General features: G+C 42.6%; 1 protein-coding gene across 2 annotated transcripts; it reads right to left on the reverse strand.

Annotated features, from left to right (window-relative positions):
* Window positions 1-4,767: 4,767 nt before the first annotated feature.
* On the reverse strand, window positions 4,768-12,009 carry RGS4 (regulator of G protein signaling 4). Of its 2 annotated transcripts, XM_004751425.3 has the most exons (5): window positions 11,791-11,951; window positions 8,795-8,899; window positions 8,426-8,487; window positions 7,702-7,868; window positions 4,768-7,275 (listed from the first exon to the last, which is right to left on the reverse strand). In XM_004751425.3, the coding sequence occupies exons 1-5, from the start codon at window positions 11,832-11,834 to the stop codon at window positions 7,036-7,038; spliced, it is 618 nt and encodes a 205-aa protein (XP_004751482.1). In that variant the 5' UTR covers window positions 11,835-11,951; the 3' UTR covers window positions 4,768-7,035. The 2 variants fall into 2 exon arrangements, with proteins under 2 accessions (XP_004751482.1, XP_004751483.1); XM_004751426.3 differs by lacking the exon at window positions 7,702-7,868 and having other exon boundaries at window positions 7,205-7,275; window positions 11,791-12,009.
* Between the last annotated feature and the right edge of the window lie 2,490 nt (window positions 12,010-14,499).

Genomic DNA, 14,499 nt, shown 5'->3' on the forward strand with positions numbered 1-14,499 from the left:
CTTTAACCTAGACCCTGCGGTCATTGCTGGCTTCCCTCCCGGGGGGAGCAGGAGCAATGTGACCAGGACCATGTGCCAAACGCCTGCTTCCCTCTGGGGTCCTGTCGGTGTATGACCTCTACAATGGCTGAAAGACTTGCAGTCCCTGTAAAATGTCACCCCAAAGCAGTGACGCACTGGAACCAAGGGAAAGTTAACCTGTTCTTCTATCCTTTTCCATTCTTCCTTTAGGTTTATTTGTTTGTTTGTTTGTTTGGTGGGTTTTTTTGGCTGGGCTGGGGGTGGGGCATTGGTTAAAGACTTGCTCAGGATCTGGGAAATTTAGAGGGAGAAAACGGAAACTAAAAAGTCATCCTTAGAGAAGAAACTGAGCATTTATGCCCTGCTTCCCAAACTCTCTTTTCAGTAGTCCCAAAGAGGCCTTCCACATGCCCCAGCTCAGACAGGGCACAGAGACTGCCAGGCAGCAGCAGGATGCTATGGGATGGGAGCCACCCAGATGCCAGCACAGGTGACTGTTTGGCAGTCTGTCCTTCCTCACAACATGTGTCTTATTTCTGTTTCTTCTACTCGATCTTTCATGGTACTTCCTTTCATGTTTTCTATCCCTTCTGGTCTTCCATTTCTTTTTCTTTTCATCTTTTTACCTCTTCTCACCATTCTACTTCCATTTCTTCCTGTTAGGATCCCCTCGTTTACTATGAGTCCTTCTTCCTTCTCCTCCCTCTTTTCCCCTTCTCCTTAACTAGAGTAATTAAACATGTTTGCTCTGGGGGCAGATTTCTGGCCCAAGCCCTGCCTTCTTTTTTTTTTTTTTTTTTTAAATGTATGATCTTGGGTAAATTTCTGAACTTGCCTGTGTCACATTTTCTCCACCCACAATGGAAAGCCACTTACTGCATCTCCCTCAGAGTTTAGGTCTGAGACTTAGATGAGATCATGGAAAGCACGCAGCATAGACTTGTAATAATAAGCCTACCATAGATGTAAGATGCTACTATTAAGTTTTAGCTTTCCTTTGGAAACCCAGTTCTCTCTCTAGGCACTACTGACCTCCACTGATGCGCTTCAGAAATTCTGTAGTCCTTGGTCTCAGCTTGGTCATTATCACTTGGGATGCAAAATCTTAAAACATTGGATGTTATTCTTAGGTGAACACTTCCTCAATCACCTCACTCAATTCTGCCTCTATTCTGTACCACAAAAAGGTAAAAACCCAGTATTTTCCTTTCTCATGTCATATTTCTGTGTGACATCCAGAAAGCAATGCATATTAACACCACAGTTTTTAATGATGAACAATTTAGTGGCTATCATGCAGTTCAGTGGCCTAAGCAAACTCATGTATTGACTTCAGTAGCTGATTCAGTGAATGGAGCCCTTTTGTTTTTTCATTATGCTTTTCAGTCTTGGCAGTTACATGAACCAATTTATCTGGCTGGCTTGCTCAACTGATTCTTTTTTTTTTTTCCCCCATGTTGGGCCTAGGCTGATGGATAGTGAGTTTTCCCTGAGAATGACTCTTTTTGATTTTTCTTTCTACTTTCCTCCCTCTATCATCTCATTTCTAATTCTGAACATCTAAGCATTATTAACTTGGAGTGCTGGGACACAGCCTGGCACATCACAGGTCATGGAGTCTCTACAAAGTTGAGTTTTGTTTGCAAATTGTTATAATGTAAAGGAGTCCCCTCATCCATACCCTTGTGCCTGCCCTCACACAATAAACTGACAACCACATAGTTGAATGAAGAACATAATCTCTGCATTTCTCAGGTTAAGAAATGTTCTGCTGCAGTAACAAACAGTCTTGTAAACAGATGACTTAAATCAGCAATGGCTTATTCCTCACTCAGTTGATATTCTGAAGTGAGTCAAGGGGTCCTTCATCTCACTGCTACACAATCTGAAACATATAATCTCCATGGCTGCCATGGAAGGAGAAGAGAAAGATGGAAATGCTTTTGACTCTATTCCTGACCATATAGGTTTGAAAGTGATTTTTTAAACTTTTATTTTTTAATTTCTATTTATTTTTTAATTTCTATTTCTATTTCTATTATTTTTTTTAATTTCCAGAATTCATTGTTTATGTACCACACCCAGTGCTCCATGCAATATGTGCCTTCCATAATACCAACCACCAGGCTTACCCAACATCCCCACCTCTGCCCCTCCAAAACCCTCAGACTGTTTTTCAGAGTCCATTGTCTCTCATTGATCATCTCCCCCTCCAGTTTCCAACTCCCTTCTCCTCTCCATCTCCCCATGTCCTCTGTGTTATTTCTTATGCTCCACAAATAAGCAAAACCATATGATAAATAGACTCTCTCTGCTTGACTTATTTCACTCAGCATAATCTCTTCCAGTCCCACCCATGTTGATACAAAAGTTGGGTATTAAAAAAAAAAAATTGTGTATTCATCCTTTCTGATGGAGGCATAATACTCTATAGTATATATGGATCATATATTCCTTATACATTTGTCCATTGAAGGGCATCTTGGTTCTTTCCACAGTTTGGCGACTGTGGTCATTGCTTCTATGAACATTGGGGTACAGATGGCCCTTCTTTTCACTACATCTGTATCTTTGGGGTAAATACCCAGTAGTGCAATTGCAGGGTCATAGGGAAGCTCTATTTTTAATTTCTTAAGGAATCTCCACACTGTTTTTTAAAGTGGTTTTCTGCTCTCCATCTGTTTGTGTGTGGGTACTTGGTAAATGCTCAAGTCTCTGCCATCCTCTGAGAAGGGATGACTCAGTTCAAATCCCAGCTTTGCTTGATGCAGCTTGACCTTGACAAGGTCTTTCTTAACTTCTCTGTACCTCAGTTTCCTCACCTATAAAAATCAGGAGATGTTTTGCAGAGGCCATGCCCATGACTGGCATCTGTATCTCAGGGTTGGTATGAGAATTAAATTTATTTTTTATATGCAGTGCTTAGGATAATATCTGACATATAACAAGCAATAATAAGTGTTTTTCAAAACATGGTCCTTGATCACAGTCAGAAAGAGTTTGCACATATGTGTTATTTATTTCATGGCTGACCATCAAGAAGAAAGGATGGGCGGGGCGCCTGGGTGGCTCAGTGGGTTAAGCCGCTGCCTTCGGCTCAGGTCATGATCTCAGGGTCCTGGGATCGAGTCCCGCATCGGGCTCTCTGCTCAGCAGGGAGCCTGCTTCCTCCTCTCTCTCTCTGCCTGCCTCTCTGCCTACTTGTAATCTCTCTGTCAAATAAATAAATAAAATCTTAAAAAAAAAGAAGAAGAAGAAGAAGAAGAAAGGATGGGCAAGGTGGAGATTGGAGACAAGCATACTGCTCAGAGTCGCTAATAGCAGTGACTTGAATTCCTCTGTCCATACTTGGAAGACGGTACTATATAAAAGCAGCAGCGATCACACATTCGCAGGTAGTCTGGCACACCCTCATGGGAGAGGGGAAGGACAGCCCTGTGTGTTCTGCGGGGAAGAGGGGGTTGTAAAACTTCCTTTTAAATATTTTTGATGAATTTGGATTGCTTTGTGTATTTTTCTCATCGAATGGTCCCTAATTTTCTTCAGGTCCCTGAAAGGATCTTTTCCACAAAATAGCTTGAAATCTGTGGTTCTTAATACCCTGTAAGCTGACTCTTGCAATGAGAAAGGTAGAATTCAGGAAATGGGTATCTCATGGCTTAACAGACCTTGTACCCATGACTATGAATGGGAATATTCTTTTTTTTAAATTTTTTAATTTTTTAATAAACATATAATGTATTATTAGCCCCAGGGGTACAGGTCTGTGAATCACCAGGTTTACACACTTCACAGCACTCACCATAGCACACACCCTCCCCAATGTCCATAACCCCACCACCCTCTCCCGACCCCCTCCCCTCAGCAACCCTCAGTTTGTTTTGTGAGATTAAGAGCCTCTTATGGTTTGTCTCCCTCCCAATCTCATCTTGTTTCACTTATTCTTTTCTTACTGCCCAAACCTCCCACTTTGCATCTCCACTTCCTCATATCAGGGAGATAATATGATAGTTGTCCTTCTCAGATTGACTTATTTCGCTAAGCATTATACCCTCTAGTTCCATCCACGTCATTGCAAATGGCTTCATTTCATTTCTTTTGATGGCTGCATAGTATTCCATTGTGTGTATACATACACACACATATACATATATATACATACACATACATACACATATATATACATATCTATGAGTATATATGTGTGTATATATATGTGTGTGTATATATATATGTGTATGTATATATATACCACATCTTCTTTATCCATGAATGGGAATATTCTATACCCCTTTTATAGGGGACAGAATCTGTAAGGGGCAGGGGAGAAGGATTTTAAGCAGTTTGGGCAGGAATCTGTCCCTCAGGTATCTATAGGTCCTGTCCACCTTCTGAGTCTCCTCTGTTTCTGCCTTCTCTATCGGACAGATACTTGGAAGTAAGAGAAGGATAACTCTGAAAGGCGAATTCTCTTCCAACCATTCTTAGTCTCAACTGAGGACCTACAAGTTCATCACCACATCTACCGAGCAAAGTCTCTGGAGCCAAGTCTGCCTCGACTCTGTGATGAGAGGGAGTCAGAGCAGTGGCAGGAACAGAATATACGACATTTGTTTTCTTCATCCTTCTCCAGATTCGGCATGGGAGATCGGAGACTGGACATGAGCCATATTCTGTCATTACCCTACACACTGCTGTTTCTCATCACACATTTTGTGGACCATTAATGTGTTTACAAGCAGAGAGTTTCATATGAAGCATTTATTTACCCTTATTATTAAGATGCATGTGTTTCACTGGAAGCATCAGCTTTGAGGCCTTTCAAGCACATGATAAAAGCAGGCATGCAAAGGGAAGGAGTATTCTGCCCACAGATCATGAGCAGGTAAGCTCAGCATGTCAGAGTCATAAAATAAGGGGAAAATACAATTGAAAAACACACTGGAAAATTGTATTACATAAAATAATTTACTTCTCATTCGGAATAACCTTCCGGACCTCTTTGTAAGACAGCAGCTCATGAGCACAGGTACAATCTGAAAGTCGTGACAATTATAATAGGGCAAGGTCAATAGAGTTACAAGTTTCGATCCTGGAGTCAACTAGAGATGAAACTGTCGAACCAGGTATAATAAAAAGGACATTGAGGAAGAACTGGGAATATGGAGTAAGACTGCCAGAGAGACAAGAAGGGCACAACAGAGAAAACCTACATCTTTAATACAATGATATTTGTATAGATACACTCTGGTGTTTTCATTCTGCAACCCAGTCTGTTGGCTTAAAAGCCACAAGGTGCTCACGCATGTAATTTATGCTGAAGAAATCGGTGCAATTGGCATGCGTGAGTGTGTGTGTGTATGTGCGCACTTCAAAGGCTGTAGTTTTAGAAGAATGAGAAGAAAATTACTTCCTGGCCATTCATTAATAATTCAGGTGATATCCTGCACCTCCATTTATAAAACAATACAATAATAAAAACATTGTAGAAAACAACATCATAAATAACATAAATGAGAAATTTTCAAGTATTTCATGTGCCTTGAAAAGTTCCAAACAGTAGTTCTAACAATTGGTATCTTATTTTTCTGTTCTTTTTTTTTTTTTTTTTTTTTTTTCCTTCTTTCCTCTCTCATTTAGTCTCAGAGCCTGGAAAGAGATATGTGCAGCCCTGATGTCTGGTGTGGAATGAACAAGCTACTACTTTCAAAAGAGAAACTTGTGAGGGCTTTTCAGTTTGTAAAAACACGTTTGTCCTTTATAAAATACAATCCTTCCCACCCTGCTGGTTCGTAAGGGGAGGTATATAGCCTGGAGCCATTATAGGGAAACAACCAACCAAACCCGCAGTGAGGTAAGGAGCCTCAACTGATGGCTGAAGTCCTCAGGAAAAAACAAAATGAGGAGAGCACCTTGATCAGGAGAAGAGAAAAGAGGAGAGGATAAGACTATTAACTTTGAAGTTCGATGCCTTCACTCAGCCAGCATCTTACAACAGGTAGAGCTGGCGGGGCCCTACCTCCCTGTCTTCATTCAGCTCAAACATCTTCTCTCCTGACTCCCGTACCAGCCCGGCTGCTGATAACCACATACCAAGCACTCGGGCAGAGAAGGGGAGGCCAGCAGCTTCAGGACTTAAAAGTGCCAACAGTAATAACCAGCTCAAGACAGAACTGTGTCAGCCAGGCATAAGATTCTTTATGATATTGGCTCTTTAGAATACTGTTCAACGTCGAGGCTGTCAGTGGTTGAACTATGCATGGAGTCCCTCGAATGCGTCTCCAACAAGACCTGTGGAGTTTACAGAATCAACTTTCCACAGATTAGCCTTTTTGTCTTGGCCTGCACGGCAACTGGTTCTATTTTCCTGTTTGATTGCAGGATGAAAGACCAGGGATCAGTACATGCATGTAGGTATGTACACACACTCCAGTGATGAGCACCTAGGGTCTTTCCTATCTATTCTTGCAGAAATATATATGTATATATACATATAGACATGTATACATAGAATGTGTACCTATGTGTGTGTGTAAATAGATGTATACATATGTATACATGTATACATCTATTTACACACACACATAGGTACACATAATAGATCAACCATATCTTAACATCTAGAGTTGCAGAAAGTGCCAACAGAATACATGTGCTTGTGGATGTCACATGAAATGTACCAACCAACCAACCTGAGGTCAGGCCACTGGGAGAAGAGACCTGCAACAGTCTTTGGAAAGCTGCCCCTCCAAAACCATTCTTTGGATACTTGCTCACGTGGCACCCTAAAGGAATTCTGGGAAAGCTGGACTGGAAGGAGGTCCTGCCCTGATGGAAACCAAACACCAAAACTCGATCTACTTCTTACACAGGAGAGACTCACACATGGCAGGCAGCATGAACACTAAGCTACAATGTGAATAAAGCCCTGGAGCTTAATACAGATCGATATTTGGCCTCAGGTTTTCCAGGCATAGAGTCTTAACATCTCAGGCCTCCAGCACCCTGTGAGAATCAGGCGCACTGGGGGACCAGGGAAGGACAGTCTGCAGAATTCTTGGCTCCTTTCTGCTTCTCTGACCCAGCGCTGGAAGAGTTGGCCAGGTCAAGATAGAATCGAGACTTGAGGAAGCGGCGGTATGAATCCTTTTCCATCAGGTTGAAAATCCTCTTCTGGGCCTCATCAAAGCAGGTTATCGTGGGCTCTAGCATGTTCCGGCTTGTCTCCTCCCTGGTGCAGGAATCCAGGTTTACCTGCAGGGCAAAGGCCAAGATGTATCAGATACACTGCCCCGTTGAGGATGGGAGGCCACGTGCTTGGTGGTGAGTAATCTGTGTGCACCCTCCCTACCCCAGAAATGAAAAGAACAGTTAGCTCAACCCTGGTTCATGCGAGAGAGTGTAAAAAGCTCATCTGCCTCTAGGTGGGCAAGGCAATATATTTGTTCTTTCTCACAAACGGAAAGATTTATCAGATAACTCATTAAGGGAGATCATCTAAGGCATCTGGATGGAAGAGTTTCTTAACTGATTGATTTGGGATTATAGAGACTATAATGACCTCCTCCATTATCAGATTTTTTTTCCTTTAACTTAGGTGATCTGAAGATCCACACCACTGAAGACCACTTGCAGGAAATTTCACTAAGATCCAGAGAGTTCTCTGCCATGAAGACCTACCTCCTTGGTTGCCTGGACTGAGATGAATTCATTATAGATCTTTTTGGCCTTGGGACTTAGTTTAGAGGGCGATTTGATTTTCTTGTACTCTTCGCAGCTAATCCAGAAGTCGATGTTCTCCTCACTGTATTCAGACTTCAAGAAAGCTTTGAAAGCTGCCAGCCCACCTGTGATGGAAGAGAAAGATCCACCATAATCATCACACTAGCAGGCCTCTTGGGACAGTGTATTTCAGAGAAAGCCAAGGTGCTTGAGAGAATAAAGCATGGGGTCAAACAACCACTTTCTCTCCACTTTCTGGGGGCCATTGGGGGTCAGGTGACCCTAATCTGTTTGACATCTATTGGAGCCCAGTTATAACTAGTGCTTCTTGCTCAAGGTTTGAAGTCTTAATGTTTCTGAAACACCCATGCAGCCACCAATTGCCAAAGTAAGTTTGAGAAAGAGAAACTAAAGCTGATTCCATAAGAAGTCTCCATATCTGGAACTTTTCCCGTCTACCTTTTCCCCATGTGGTGAGAGAGATGGTTTTCCACATGGTTGTCTGTCACAAAGCTCGAGGGCATGGTAAAATTTCAAGCAGACTGGTTCTCCTGAGTCTGGAAGTCAGAAGAAACCCAATTGTGTCTGCATTTCCTATTAGATCAAATATAGTATGAGATAATTTGTCTATCTAGAGAGCTTTTGTCCTCATCCTAGTGGGGAAGAAAGCTGTCAGACTTACATTCATGGCTGATCAGGTTTTCCAGTGATTCGGCCCATTTTTTGACTTCCTCTTGGCTCACCCTAGAGACATTAGAGAGAGAAAGAGTAACTTGAATGCCATGATACAAACTTAGGGCAAGAAATTTAAGTCCTGAAAACATGCAGATATTTTCTGTCCCATCCCTGTGATGAGACCTGTTGTTGATTAAGGCAGTCTTTCCATTAATGCATGGACATTTCACATGAAAGTGCTGTCTTCATGAAAATGGATGCCACCTTGATCCACATCTAGTTTAACTAAGAACACAACTTCCTTTTTTCCTCATAGAACATCCTGACATTAAATAGTTAATACTCATTGGGTCTCCACAGAGGCCTTTTCTCTTACCTCTGACAAACCACCACTTTGTCCTTCTTGCTGTGGGAAGAATTATGTTCACAGGAATCTGACTTCTGCAGCAGGAAACCTAGACGATGCTTCATATCTTTTGCACTGCGCAGAAGAAGAAAAAGAATAATGCTAATTAGGTTTTTTAAAAGATACCTTAGTGGCAGAGCTCAAAGAGTCCACTACTAGTAAAGGAGTAGGGGCAGTTTATTCGGGAAATGGGAGCTGAAGTCGGCGTGAACTGTCAGGAAAAGGAGATCCTACTGCTGTGTCTGCCTCTGACTCACTAGGAAACAACAGCCCAGCCTGCTCTGTCTGCAACAGAATTCAGACCCTCAGTCGGCTGCAAGAGCCTCTTCTGTAAACCGGTCATTTTGACCGATGGAACGCTTTGGTGTTTTTAACAGAAACACGGTGAAAACGTGACTGCTCTTTGGGTAATTTATGGGAAGGGGAGAGCAAGCAGTTAACTGTGGAACAAGGTGCCTTCCTGCCGCACGCCACCTTCTGGACAGTGGTTCCCGTTTCCACCTGCCTCCTTGCTAGCAGAGGGACCTACAGAGGCACCATCACCTGGGAAAGGGCTGTTTGGTCCCAGCCTCACCTGAAGTGGTGCCAAGAGATTCACGTTATTTACGGATATTTACGGAGAGAGAGAAGTGGAGGGGGTGGTAAATGCCACTGTTCTCGCCAACATCGGAGCAACTTCAAGCTTGCTGCTAGAGAAATCTCTCGCTGCTGCTGCTGCTGCTGCTGCTGCTTTTACTACTTTCCTGTAGAATATCTACACATTAAGAGCATTTACACTATAAAGGGCATCCAAGCCTTAAAAACAACAGAGAAGCGGGCAAGAGTCACCACTGCAGCTAGTGACTTTAATCAAAGCAGAGCTTCCAGCTTATTGCACTGTTTAACAGGTAGCTGGGGGGCAGCGGAGCACGTGACTTCCTCAGAAAGAAGGACCTTTTAATACGTTTTTAAGCTCAACTGTCTCTTTGTTAATGACTCTTTTGTTTGTATCTCTTTTATTATAAAAGCCAAGAAGTAGTTTTAAAAGAGCAATGTCACTTTAGAAGAAATGAATGACTAGACTTTTCCTCCTGAGAAGGAGAAAAATAAAGTCACAAGGATAAAAAGACATTTTAGGACGGCTCCTGTTATATCGGTGGCCTATCAATGCGCCTTTCTCCAGCAAGCTTGAATTCCATTATGTTCCTGGATTGCCCCTAATATGAATGGTATTTTCTCTTCCTCACAAGACTGATTCCCTCCCCCCACCCAGCTTCTCCGACTGGTCAGGGGATGCAAAACCCTCCTTAATGAGAGCAAAATATAATCATGAAGGCTCGAGTGATTCTAAGATACATATATATCGTGATTCTGTCAAAATATAAGTCACTTCACATTTCCATGTGCTGGGTCAGGCCGAGATCTGAGTTATTGACCAATGCAAGTCATTGCATAAAGAGCTGGAAGTATGCTTTAGCAAGGATGTTACATTTGTCCTAATAATGCATTGCAACCATAAAATAAAAACCAGCAAGACTTCAGAGGTGAGTCAGGAAGCTAGATTTGATGTGCACTTGGCCATGTACTGCCTATGTGACCTTGAGCAGTTCATGCCCTTCTGCAGTGATGTTAGTGGGTTGAAGTGTTGGAATAGTTGATTGGAAGTTGACCAGTGAGGAGATGGAAGAGTCATTGACCTTGTTGCTATACAGGTTACCTCCCCAGCTTAGCTTCTCAGCTCCTTGGACAGACTAGTGCAACCTTTCATCTCTCTCCCTAAATACTTACCAGGCCATAACTCTTTCCTGAACCTCCTGTATTTTGTGTGGTTGGTTTTACATAGGAGTTAACTGAAGCTTGGAGTAATTTGCTCCCTTCATCTCAGGATAGTAATGGAGCAGTCAGTGGAACTTACTCCATACATATTCCCAGCCAGACCCTCCTGCTTCATTTTAAAGCAGCCAAGAAAGTGCATTTAATAAAGAATATTGTTTCACACTCCTGAATGACAGAATATTTGAAAGGTATACTTCTAAGAAGTGCACAGGAGACTTGCTTTCTGGGATATTTCTACAGTCAGATTTAAGGTAATTTTTATTTGCAGGGAAGCAAGGGTGTAGTATACATACAGACTGACTTTGTGCCTTTAACTGTAAGAATAAATAATATCATATGCACTAGTCTTATCTTTTTCTTCAGCTGGCTAATATGTAAACAGTCTCCGAAAGCATATTTATATATATATATATATATATATATATATATATATATTTTTTTTTTTTTTTTTAAATTAAGCCAAAGGCATATGAGGAGCTATGGAGTAGTTTTACCTTTTTTTAAATCAAGAGACAATACATCAACAAAGCAATATCTGCAGGATGAGATCGTCTATAGAACGCTTAACTGAATTGTTAGGATCAATACTTCTCAACCATCACTCGCATAAGGCATTTCAGGAACTGGGGGAAAGGGCAATAAGAAAAGGGAGGGTCTAATATTGGAACTCATACTGTATTGCCACACTTGCTTATAAGGACATAAACAGTAGAAGATACTGCAGCACCACACAGAAAACACAGTGTCTGTGATGTAGTCTAACCTCATATGGACTATCTTCCCCTAAACCACCCCGTCGGAAAGCTCAGAGACACGATTCCACACACCCCAGGGATGCCATCACAGACCACTGCATTTGGTCCGAAAACTCGTATCAATTCTTCATTCGAACTAGCTCGGTGAGAAGATCAGAACAGCCCTCAAAACCGAAGTCATACAAAACAACACATAAGTGCCAGCATTCAGAGGGGCACACTTCTCCAGTGACAATTTTGAGCTGATCTTGGAGGAAAGCTAGCAAGTTGAGCTCCCCCACCCCCAGACCACACTGTTTCTAATTCCAAAGAACTAGGTCAGTAAGGAGTATAGGTAAGTAACTAAGAAAGTCAATCAGAAAGTTTAACGTGGTGAGTGGCTGAAAATAATCTTACCTCCTCAGGCAAGAAGCCGGCAGACCTGCAAGTCCTTTGCACATCTTGTTCGGTGTAGGATTCGCAAGCTGGGGAGGAAATGCGGCAAGAAGAGCTGTGGCTTGGGTTTTGAGCGCCCTTGGCCTTTCCCCGGGAGAAGATGCTGTCAGACTCCCGAGCCTGCAGGGGTCCCTTTTATAGCCCAGCGGCGGCCTCTCAGCCAATCAGACGGCAGCTCTGAAACCGCCGCCCCGCAGCAGCCCCCCACCCCCACCCGCACAGCCCTCCCGCCCCCCGCGCCCGGGCGGCGAGAGTTACGCGGGGAGGCACTGACGCATCACCCAGCAAAGTGAACAGCCGGAGACCAGCCTCTTTGCGAAGCGGGCAAACAAAAAAGAAAAATGTGTTCTCTGTCTCTGCCGATGTCGGTCTGGGGCTTTGAATTTCTGGAAAAGGCGAGGGGGAGGGGAGAGAGTTTCAAACGTTAGGAAACATCGCTTTTATTCGTTCTTCTTGTAAAAACAGTGTCCAGGCAGGTTGCCTCTTGGAAGGAAAGGCGCCCGCGGGAGTTCGTGGGCTCGTTTTGGGACTGAATCTCAAGGCGCTTCCTTTTTTGCATTAGAAATAGCCTATTCCACGTGGTCCAAGATCTCATCCTCACTATTTCCAGAGGAGATTTGGCAGGACGGCGGTTTCCAGGTCTCGATTTGCAGAAGTTGCCTTTTGGGTTGTCACATTCTCGCAGGGGCGCGGAGAGGCATGGCTAGAGAGCAGAAGGTTACATGCCTGGCGGCACAGAAAATTAGCCTGGGGACAGTGGATTAGCCACATCTGTAATCAGCCCGACTGTGGAATACTTTTCTGGAAATTTTACTGAGAGCAGGATTCAGCCCAACACTAACCATATACATGTACATACCTCCTGCCAAAAAGCTGCAACACAGTCCTGGAGAACCAGAGGAAGGAGTAAATGAACAAGTACAAAGACACTTTCTTATCCGCTAATGGACTTAGTATCTTATTAAGTCTTATAGGATTCAGGTCTTCAAACTGGTACATGACAATATTGAAGAGAGACAGAGACAGACACAAAAAAAGGAGGAGGAGGTGGGGTAGGAGGAGGAGGTAGGAAGGGGAGGAGGAAGAGGAGAAAAAGAAGAAAATAGGCAATTGGCATCTGTATTACCAGGCTTCAGAGTGAACATCTGAGCACCTGGTTAGTATCTTTTGCACACAGCATGACAGACTGAATGCCTGGAAGAACCATGCAGGCGTTTCCTTCTCGTAGTCGTGGCTCCAGTGCCCACACCAGAGTGACAGAGGGGTCCCGCCCCTGCAGGAAAGCTATGCATGATAGGAGGGAATGAATTGCCATGTCAGATGCAAACAGCTCTCCTTTTTTAAGTAGATAGGCTCCTGATCACCAGATATAGTGACTGTACTTTACATATGAGAAGCAGGGGCATCAAATGGTTTAGAGGGAAAAGACAAAAATAGATGGGTTCCAGGGAGATGCAAAGGTACCCTAGAATATAGAGAAGGAAGTGACAAAGAGCAATGTGTCTACCTTACAGATGACCCTAGACATCCCACACTGCCCACTCCATTACCCCAGTCCATGGCCCTCAGAGCAGGGAGGTGGCAGAGGAAAAAGAAAATGATGGCATGGCCATAATTTCTAGAAGATGTATTTAAATTATAGGAAAAATTCTCTGGCTTTCTCCAAGTTAGATAGGAAAAAAATTAGATTAACTACAGACAACTTTTCCTTAAGGTTTAACATGGAACAGATACATTGTGTGTGTGTGTGTGTGTGAGAGAGAGAGAGAGAGAGAAGTGGACAGTTGTCCTTGGTTGTGTTGGAGAAGGAGACACAGTGCAATGCAAAATGGCAGAGGCCATCAGACCAAGGAATCTAGGGAGATGGACTAGTCAGAATTGGCATTAAAGAATAGAGAATAACTAAAATCAAAAAACCAGGGCCTTCTTTATTTACGTAGGCACCCAAGACAGTGATCATTCAAATAATTTGATTTTAGGAACATGAATGAAGACCTTGAACCTGGGTCAAAGAGATGCGTGACTGGTCATAAGTTAAATACAAATAGTGCCAATAGGTAAGCTAGATGGGATTCAAGGTAATCTAGGCTAACTCCTTCATTTTACCAAAAAGGTAAATGAGAAGAAAAGTGATTTGCCAAGATCTCGGCTTTTTACTGATAGAACTGGTTTCCTGAAGCTAGGTGGTATGGATGGATTTTCTACTGGCTATAGTATATATCAAATGAGATAAACTATGTAAACAGAGATATTTGTAAACTGTAAAGTGCTAGGCAAATATTGTTTATTGTTAGATTATATACAGCAGATAACAAAATGCAATATTAATTTCAGGTATTTCCATCAAGGAAATTCTGTCTGATTTTCTCTTGGTACCTGACAGCAAGGAACCACATTGCTCTGGTTCTCTATTAAATCCAGGTCTTTTCATCTGTCAAGGTATTTCATATTATTTCACTTCTTTAACTGTAATTTCTTAATTTCTTAAGAGTTTTAATATTTCAAAGGATGTTTGGGAAAGCTTTATATAAGTTAACTTATTTTACACTGTGGGACTGGATTATGTTTGAGGAGGCAAAGACGGGTACATCATGATACCTTGACAATTTTCCGCCCTCTTTCTCTGACATGCACAAAGCCTTTTGTTCTGTTATTCTGTGATTTGTCATT

The sequence above is a fragment of the Mustela putorius genome, unplaced genomic scaffold (assembly GCF_011764305.1).
Source record: "Mustela putorius furo isolate JIRA1106 unplaced genomic scaffold, ASM1176430v1.1 tig00000508_pilon_pilon_pilon, whole genome shotgun sequence".
Lineage (NCBI taxonomy): Eukaryota > Metazoa > Chordata > Mammalia > Carnivora > Mustelidae > Mustela > Mustela putorius.

Excerpts from the sequence above, each read along its gene's own strand:
- RGS4 (XM_004751425.3), bottom strand. The coding sequence starts at position 11,834 with ATGTGCAAAGGACTTGCAGGTCTGCCGGCTTCTTGCCTGAGGAG. Across the intron at positions 8,488-8,794 it reads AAAGTGGTGGTTTGTCAGAG|GGTGAGCCAAGAGGAAGTCA; the intron begins GTAAGAGAAAAG and ends TAATGTCTCTAG. Across the intron at positions 7,276-7,701 it reads CAGTCCAGGCAACCAAGGAG|GTAAACCTGGATTCCTGCAC; the intron begins GTAGGTCTTCAT and ends TTTGCCCTGCAG.